Source organism: Vigna unguiculata, chromosome 5, assembly GCF_004118075.2.
Source record: "Vigna unguiculata cultivar IT97K-499-35 chromosome 5, ASM411807v1, whole genome shotgun sequence".
Lineage (NCBI taxonomy): Eukaryota > Viridiplantae > Streptophyta > Magnoliopsida > Fabales > Fabaceae > Vigna > Vigna unguiculata.
Window position 1 is genome coordinate 33,225,594 of NC_040283.1, and position 9,348 is coordinate 33,234,941.

Below are 9,348 nucleotides of genomic sequence, written 5' to 3' on the forward strand. Positions count from 1 at the left end.
GAGAGCTTAGGACCCTTGTATTTTTATTCATGAATATAGTAGAGAAACTCTGTTGAGATGACTCCAGACTCCTCTCTTTTTGTGAATCAACTTAGGCTAGAGTTCTCCTTCTTGGTTTCCTCTAGCTCCTTCCTTGAGTGTTGGCCCAACCTCACTTGAGAGCTTCTCCAAACACCATTGCCGCACCACTTCTCCTCTCATCTTCTAACTTCCGCACCTTCATCCTTCTCCATGGAAGCTTCATCAATTCCACATGGCTTCTCCTTGGCTTCCTTACTCTTGAAGATGGCTTCCTTACATCTAGTTCTCCAGGGAGAACTAGATGTAAGTAAACAAGTATAAATTTTCTCTTTCATGCTTAATGTGTTTTCTCTTTAAGTGCACAAAGAGTCTAGGCTCTATTCAATCTCCCTTTTAGAATCATCTACACCAACAAAATCAAGTTAAACTAAGTCAAGAAAAGTTAGACATAAACCAATTTTGTATCGTGTTGAATTTAGTAAGACCAAGTCAATTTTAGGCTAAGTAAAGCCCAAGTCATACTAATTCAAATGTAAATTTATATTTAATTTTAAAAGATATGTAAACTAACTTTAGCCTAATTGAATTTGAAAATCCAATTGTGATCTAGTTAAAATAAATATAGATTGAATTTATGTTGAATTTTTAAAAAACCAATGAATCATCATGCGTAGTCATATGTATTTTTATGTGAATTTTATTCTTTAGCTGTTTGTTTGATTTGAATCCCTTGAAGTTACTTAAAAGCAGAGAAACTTAACAAATGAAGAAATAGTACTATTAAACATAGTTGTGGTGGCGTTGTGTAGTAAAAATAGTATTCACTTCTTCCTTTTCTCATATAAAAAGGTTAGGAGTGAAATTCACTAAAAAAGGAGAGTGGTATAAGTACTTAGTTTTTCATAGGGAACAAACTTTATATTCTAACTTCACAAAATTAAATAAATGAATATCCATTATAGAAAGATTCAGTATGACTAAATTGACAGTGAACGGAACAACAAAACCAATTGAGAAAAAGAAAAAAAATAAAGGAAAAGGTATATCAGAGAGATTAAATCTTAATTTATTTTGTAGATTTCTAACTGACTTTCCTCGTGCCAACATTAGAATAGAAATCTAAATCTATCAAAAAAACAAAATAAAAATACCATTTTGCAAAAAAGAATCAACCATTGAGACATAAATAATTTTAGTATAGTTTCTTTTACACAGAAGAAATGCAAACTAATCGGCAAAAAATTATAGGAGCAAGAAATTGGTCAACCAATTTGAAACAACAATATGAATTTGAATGGTTATTAACAAAAGGATCATTCGGTTGGAGAAAACGGAAGAGAGAAAATTTACCTATGTTAAAGAAAAAAAAAACACAAGTGAGATGAATAAATGTTACACAGGTTAAAGGCTCAAACAAATAATTTCTGTACTGAAAGACAATTTTACCTATGGAACAGAACTGACAGTAGTTTGTAAAGAATTTGAACACTGGGAAAGCACAATGGGTGCTTCAACCTGCATCTTCATTTGACTAAACTTTAGTGCTAGTAAAGGCTTTGAGAACATCACATATGTGCTGAAATTCTGTGCTTCAGTTTTATGATTTTCAGCCACAAGGCTACTGCTTCTTCCATGATCTTCTAAATTTTGTTCAGCTCCATCATTTGTTGAAGTGAATGATTCTGAAACCTTCAACGGTTTCAATGCTTGCACCCTATTCAATATTGAGAAGAAGACACTTTAAACTATTGTCAAGTCATATTCATTAATCTCTTTGTGCTTTTGAAGTTTAAAAGAAAAAGTGACAAGTTCATACACAGTTTTTACATATCGTAAGTCTGTTCATTTTTGTAATAACGGTTGAAAATCTAAATAAGTTTAAGTTTCATATTAAATAAAAATAAAAAAGTTGAACATCATAAGAAAGGACTCAATTTTGAATGAAAGGTGGCGTCAAATCTTTCATGTGGGCTTCATTCAGGTCTCATTGTTGTATTTCTCCTTGATAAAATCCTTGCCTAAAAATTCATTTGTGGTATCACCAAGTAGAGTATGAGTGAAGAATTCTAAATGTAAAGAAGAGATTGTTGAGAATTCAAGTTTGAGTCTAAGTCTCATATTGAGTAAAATTGAAAAAGTTGAACATCATATAATGAAAAAATCCATAAACTTATTGTTTGAAGATTTTGGATTAGAAGTAGTGTCTATCTCTTAAAAGATTGAGTTTAGATCTCATTGATATTGTATTTTCCTTATAAATCCTCACTCGAAACCCATCAATAATTATAGCAAGAATGATTTATAGTTATTGTATAGAACTTTTTTAAGTTTAATAAGTTAAATTCTAGCCTGCATTCAATCTGGCAAGAGTACTTGAGGAGGTTAGGATTATACTCTGTAGCTCCACTGCAAAATTGAAACAAATTGGTGATCATTAGTCAATGAAAACTAAAAACTCTGGTAATAAAGTGTATACAATGGATTGCTGCACTAATTTACCTAAAACTTGGAAGTGACATTCTGATTCTTGGGCCTAACCTGCGGCCAAAGCTCAAAGAAGGCACTGCAATCAACATGGTTGTCATCAGAAAAGTCCTTATATTATCAATTATAATTAGAGGGCAAACTAAACAAATCAAACACAACGAGAACTGTTATGGAACATAGCAATTTTACCCTCACACTATGGCAAGCCTTTTAAATAATTCTATGTACAGAATCATAGTCTATGCTATTACTGATCCCAAATTAGTGTCCACTGAATTTGCAATAACCATTTGATAGCAACTAAAACAGGAAGAGGCAATGAAAAAATGTATCTTTTTCAAGTAATATTAAGGAAACTGATTGAGGCTAGTGAAATCAAATAAAAGAATCCACTCACCAGGACTGGTAAGACTGATATTAATATTGCATGCTTCTTCTGCATCAACACATTTGATTTTTGTTACTTCAACATTGAGGGGATCCTTTGGACTAAAGAACTTGGCACCAATTCCAATCCTACTAAGAAATTCACTCTTTTTGCCACTGGGTTGTCTTGAGAGTGCTGTGATTGTCTTTTTGAAGAATGGCCAAATGAAATATGCAAAAAATCCAAAATGGCCTAGACTTAGAGAATTCCCATGCTCAGTTTTATTGATTAGTGCTTTATCAAGTATCAGTGTTTTCAACACAGCTTGTGGTTTAATGTCCGAACTTTAGTTTTAGATAAAATCCTCATAACTGGCATACAACATCATAAGCAGTGTTCAAAAAGATTGAACTGCAATGATTGTCAAAACAATTACCTTGGAAAACCTAGCCATCTTGCTTGGAAGCCCCACCTCCTGCCAAAGATGTGGGAGTTACACCAAAATGGTAAAACGATATCACAATAGAATGTTACATATAGAGGGTGAAATCAATGAAAACAGAGCATAGCAGTTCATTCCATTCCAAATTATAGATGAAATTTTTTTAAGTGCAATTGAGAAAGTTAGAATCAAAAGTGAATTTCCTTTTCTATTGGCATGCATGATAACATGGTAGATCAGTCACCGAGGTATTGTTTGTTTTTATCACAGTTTTATCTTTCAAATATATTTTGGAAAGTTAAAGAAAAGAAATATATTTAAATTATCTTTTATCTCGATTCCTAAACAATGTGAACTATTAACTAAAACACTTATAAAATTGGCTTTAAGGTGCAAATTGCACCAATTTATATACCTCAAGTAAGCTTTATTAGAAAATGAATTCAAAATCAACTCTTCTTCACAAAACTGACTAACAAACTAAGAATTACTTTCAATTATATACTAAAAATTGATCTTATCTTTAAACGACACGAAGTCTCCGACAAAACGAAAAATAACAGTAATAAATCCATGAATTATTTTGCAGAGCACATGAAACTTAATTCTCCTCATCTCTGGATAAAATGAAATTCAGCAATTCGTTAAACCTTATTTAGTATGCATGCATCTGGGAATTTTCTTCTACCTTTCTTCCGTGACAACAGGCGTCATCATTGTTCACGTACACCCTTGTTGCCCATCTTTTTCGTCAAAAGAAAAACACAATTACAAGAACTTCTTGATATATCAAAATGGAATAAAAAAATGCTTCATAATCGCTTCAATGCAACTGCATGTTTATGCTAAATAAGTGCTTAATCTTATGCAGGCAAGAATTTGGAACAATAAACAATTCTAAAAGAAAAAATGTTAAAAAATAATGAAGAATAAGACACTGGCCTGAGTCTACTGAATCACCTCAACTGGTATTATGACATCATGGCTGGTTGAAATACAATGTATCTACCATTTATTATAAAGTATTTATGATCTATGAAAGTTCCTGTGTCATTTATTAGTATATTAACATGTATAGAACACTTGAGTTATATCCTCTACAATTGTATTGATAATATTAAATATTATTTTATCTTTTTGTATACTTTTCTTATATAATCTTATTTTAATAAGAAACACATAGCCACACATCTATGTTCCTCCTTTCCAAGGCATGAACCTTATCTATGTTCTGATTGGACAAGCTACTATAGTATAAAAATAAGGTTGAAGTATTTACCTCATACGTATATTTATCTCAATCTTTTATTTTAATTTCTATATTTATAAAATTTAGATTTTAATTTTAAAGTTTAGTTCTTATGTCTCCACTGTTTATACCGTTAAAAAAAATAAAGTTCAATTATGTTTTCATTCTTTAAAAGTTAGACTAAATTCTTTTTTACTCCCTTCAAATTAAAAAATAAAAATAAAAAATCTTTAAATTTAGTATAACATGATTTTCAGTAACCCTGTAAATAATACAATGTGCTAGGCTTGTTTGGACAACACAAGTAAGACCAAATTTGAGTGGGGAAGGAGTGGGTAGCAGCAGCATCACATGCACAAAACTACAACACCCACTTTGGTTGAAAACATCTTTTGGAATTGAATTTTATATAAAAAACTTCGTTCCATTTGAGTGCTGTTCTTTATCCTAATTTATTGGTAAATAATCAGTTCAATACTATAAATATTGGTGTATTTTATTTTGAGTACAAGAAAAAATATTTTACATTTTTAATATAAAATTTTTAATCATGTTAATTTTGATTAAATTCTATTAATAATAATTAAAATAATTGAACAGTGTTTAACTTTTAGTAATACCAGGCGTGTTTATTAAATTAAAAAAAAAAAGCTAATCTTAATATATATCATTAACATTCAAAGAAGTCTTTTTTTTTTCTTTTTATTTTGTAAATTTAAAATTTTTAATAATTTTTTCAAAGTTGATTACATATTAATGTTTAATATATATATATATATATATATATATATATATATATATATATATATATATATATATATATTCTTATTGTATTAAGCTAAGTGTTTATCCTGTTTTATTAAATAATATGAAAAAAATGAGGAGGTTTTTGACATGTATAAGGATTAAATGTATTTAGTTCTTTAACTTATATAAAGTTGAAATTTGTTTCTGTATAAACTTTTGAAATATTTTAGTTTTCAAAATATAAAAATAATAGATATAATCCTAGTCAAGAGTATTAAATGGTATAGATAAATTGAGTTAGCATAAACGTTTGATATATAAAAAAACTAAATTAAATTAAATTAAAAAAATTATATTCATTCGTTTTTTAAATTTCATACAGAAATTAATTTCAATTTTCAATTTTATATCAAAATTTTGTAACTAAAAGTAAAATGCCGATATAATGAAAAGTGGGAACATACGCGCAGGATGTTGGGCGGTTCCATACAAGTCCAGCAATCACAACAAGCTGCTACCCATCACAAAGTTCTAATGTCAGCAACAAATTGCACCAATCAATAATTTACGAAAATATGTTTCAAAATCAAAAACTGAGATTAAAATATAACAGAACCTCATCAAAGACACCAACTGGACTGTCCTCATAACTTGCTAGAAAGAAACCACCAAGAGTGTATCTGCATGTAAGGATTGAATTCAGAAATCACAAGTTTCAAAATAAATTTTATATTACAATAAGATAAAACTTTGTTAGTTTCTGTGTGTGTTTGCATGAATTGAATTGAAAGCATCGTGTGTTGTTAACTTTTAATACACACTTTTTTATGTCAATTTATAATTGCTGATGTGAAACTTCAATTATGATCTCAATAAAAAAATAATCACCTCCACCTACTCTTCAGCCTCATGTGTTGAATTCTTTCATTTTAAATTATGATGGATAGAATTTACATGTAAATGAAATAGTTTGCAAATCCAAAGTGTTGGAACTTACAAGTCATCAATTATTTTTCTTGAACCATATTAAAAGAAGTGAGATTAAGTTGTAGGATACAACATCATCTTACATTAAAAAGTTGACTTAATAGTTTAGTCTCTACATTTATAATATAATAATAATTCAATGTTTTTCTCTCTATGATTTAATCTTCTATCTTCTATTGGATCAAATCAAAGCTAATGTCATTCAGAGAATCATAAATTGACATGTTAATAACTCACTCACTTTTTTGACATGTTTGTTGCCCAATTCTAAGAGTAAAACGGGAAAGAACAACGTTAACATAAATGTAACAGAAGATATCATATTGAAATGCATTGAACTTTTTAACTCACAAACTAATAATCTCAAGAGCAATTGGAAAACTAATCAGTGTTGAAATTTATTCCCCATTTTGAATTAACCCTCATAAAGCAAGTACAATTATACCTACCCAAAGGCTTCAACTAATTTGAATTCTCTGGGAATATATGCTCGAGCTTTCTCTGCTTTCACAAGATGAAGTTGATACCAGGCACTGATGATACATATATCAGAAACAGAACCAGATAGTTAAACTTAGACAAAAAAACACAGAGCAAAACATAGTAATTCCAGAAAACATGTTACACTAACCTGCCTCTAAATACCCATGGAGGTTTGCCATACCCAGAAGAAGATCTTCCCTCAACAGCTTCCATGAACACTGAATGATAAATTGACAAACAAATTGAACTCAAATCTGTCAGAAACAGATCAGAAATTGAACACTAATGAATGAATGAATGCATTAACATTAGGGAGGCAGAACTTACATGATTGGGTTTGGTGGGTGAGAGATGAGTGAAAGAAGCAAAAGGGAAGGTGTGGTTATGGATGAAATGAAACCCAAGGAAATGGAGAAATGGTGAAGGAAGAGTGGGAGAAGAGGGTAAGGTGTGGTATGGTAGAGAACTGAATTATGAGTGGATAAACCGAAATTCTTCATCCTGCGTGTCCTTTTCTATGGACATAAACTTCACTGGCACAAGGTTTGGCGCCAACAGAAAGTAAAAATAAAAAGCAACATTTTAGATGTGTAACTTTTGATTTTGGGTGCTCATACTTTAATACCCACTAAATTATGTTTATTTATTTTTAATTTAAAATTAATATACATTATTATAGTATAATTGTAATAGAGAATTATAAAGTAAGCGTACTTTTTTAAAGAATGTCAAAGTATTATTTGTTTTAATCTTAATTTTTCTAATACTTAATAAAAAATAATATTTTCACTTTTTGGTTGATTCATCTTAATTATTTTATATTTTAAAATAAAAATGTCATTTTATTAGTATTGGATAGGTGTTAAGTACAAATGGGCGTATCAACACTAATAAAAAAAATAAAAAAACCAAACCTGACCTGTAAGAAATTAATTAAGTTTATCACTGAAAATTAGAGTAAACTTTTTGAACTAATTGATTTATTAAAATAAGAATAGAAACTTGTAATTTTAAAAATTGCATCTTTTTGTATTAAATTATAATATTATTATTTAAACAATTAATACTTATAAATTAATTTTTAATTTATGATGAAATAATTTAGCATAAAATATTTATATAATCATAAGCAACTTTAATATATATATATATATATATATATATATATATATATATATATATATATATATATATATATATATATATATATATATATATATATATATATATATATATATATATATATAATGTAAAACCCTACAAAAATGATGTTTTGGAAGTGATAATGGTTTAAAAATAATAAGACTCGATTATTTTAATGTTAAAAGGTTTTAGTATAAATATAATTGTTATAGACGAGTTTCATTAATTTTAAAACACATTATCTCTCCATAAATCACTTTTCTAGAGTTCTCTCTGACTTATCTCTGAGTTATCTCTGAGGGTATTTCTCCTCTTTTCGCTTGATTGATCTTCGCGACAAGCTCTTTAATTTGGATCGATCAATTTCTTCGTTTGCGTAAGTTAAGTTTCAACCGTTTTCTAGGTCTTCTTTTGCTTTTGTTACATGTGAGGTTTTCATCTTCTAGTTGAGAATTTGCTGATCAATGATCATAACAGTATGTATAATCGTTCTTATGATGTTTCTATGTGTAGATAGAACATCATGTGCAGTTAGAAGCATTTTAGTGTGCTTAAACTTGTTTGGATCTATGGAACTGCTTTGTCAAGTAAAGGAAGCTAGTTTTCTGTTGAATTGATCGTCTTGGTGGTTAATTGTGATGTGGTTTGTTGAAATGATGAGTTGTATGTTGAATTGTTTGATGTGGTTGTTCAATTGATGAGTTGTATGTTGAACTGTTTGATATGGGTTTTTGAAAGTTGTATGTTGAATGGTTTGATTTTGATCTGTGTTTGGTCTTGATTTGGGGAAAGGTTTGGATCTGTGTCTTGAGTGATAGGGTATCAGTTTCAACTCTCTAAAAACTATTTGGAATCAAAAACACTAGAAGGAAAGATGCCCAATTAGTCAAATACACTGGGTTAATTTCCCTAAATTATTGTTGTTGATACACTATCGAGCGCCATCATAGTGTCATCGGGTGCTAGGCCCCTGACTTAGTGTCGTCGGACACCACTTTTGGACCCCGGGACGCCATAAGTAAATGGATACTAGGGACTGGGTGTTGAGCGCCACTTTTCCCACGCAGGGTGCCACCCTGTTTTTCTAGTTTGCGTTTTCTTGGGAAAAATGAGATTTCTACTTCGTTAACTGTCGGATCGAGCTGAAATTTTGTTAGAGACACATGATTATTCACTTTGACTAGTGGGATCTTTGATTTGAGGTTTGTAGTTAGACTAGTTAATTTCTCATGTTTGACCTATACTTTAGGTTCTCTTTTATGAAGAGTATTCCTACTTCATGAGTTAGTAGGTTCTTATGTAGTGTTGTGGTCTTGGGTTGATCTTGATATTGAAGTATGTGTTATAAGAATGATAAATGTGTATGATATGCATAGTAAAGCATGCTAAGATGATGAAATGGTTTTATTTATATTTTGTGGA

At 29.7% G+C, this 9,348-nt stretch overlaps 1 protein-coding gene across 3 annotated transcripts; it reads right to left on the reverse strand.

The window, feature by feature from the left end:
* Window positions 1–280: 280 nt before the first annotated feature.
* LOC114183826 (protein NEOXANTHIN-DEFICIENT 1) lies at window positions 281–7,282 on the reverse strand. Of its 3 annotated transcripts, none has more exons than XM_028070977.1 (12): window positions 7,111–7,281; window positions 6,932–7,001; window positions 6,750–6,833; window positions 5,930–5,993; window positions 5,778–5,824; window positions 4,006–4,060; window positions 3,312–3,350; window positions 2,906–3,080; window positions 2,521–2,584; window positions 2,371–2,427; window positions 1,468–1,735; window positions 281–424 (listed from the first exon to the last, which is right to left on the reverse strand). In XM_028070977.1, exons 2-11 carry the CDS (start codon window positions 6,994–6,996, stop codon window positions 1,468–1,470), a joined length of 918 nt encoding a protein of 305 aa, XP_027926778.1. In that variant the 5' UTR covers window positions 6,997–7,001; window positions 7,111–7,281; the 3' UTR covers window positions 281–424. The 3 variants fall into 3 exon arrangements, with proteins under 3 accessions (XP_027926778.1, XP_027926780.1, XP_027926777.1); XM_028070979.1 differs by lacking the exon at window positions 281–424 and adding an exon at window positions 1,280–1,371 and having other exon boundaries at window positions 2,416–2,427; window positions 7,111–7,282; XM_028070976.1 differs by lacking the exon at window positions 281–424 and adding an exon at window positions 1,280–1,371.
* Window positions 7,283–9,348: the final 2,066 nt, after the last annotated feature.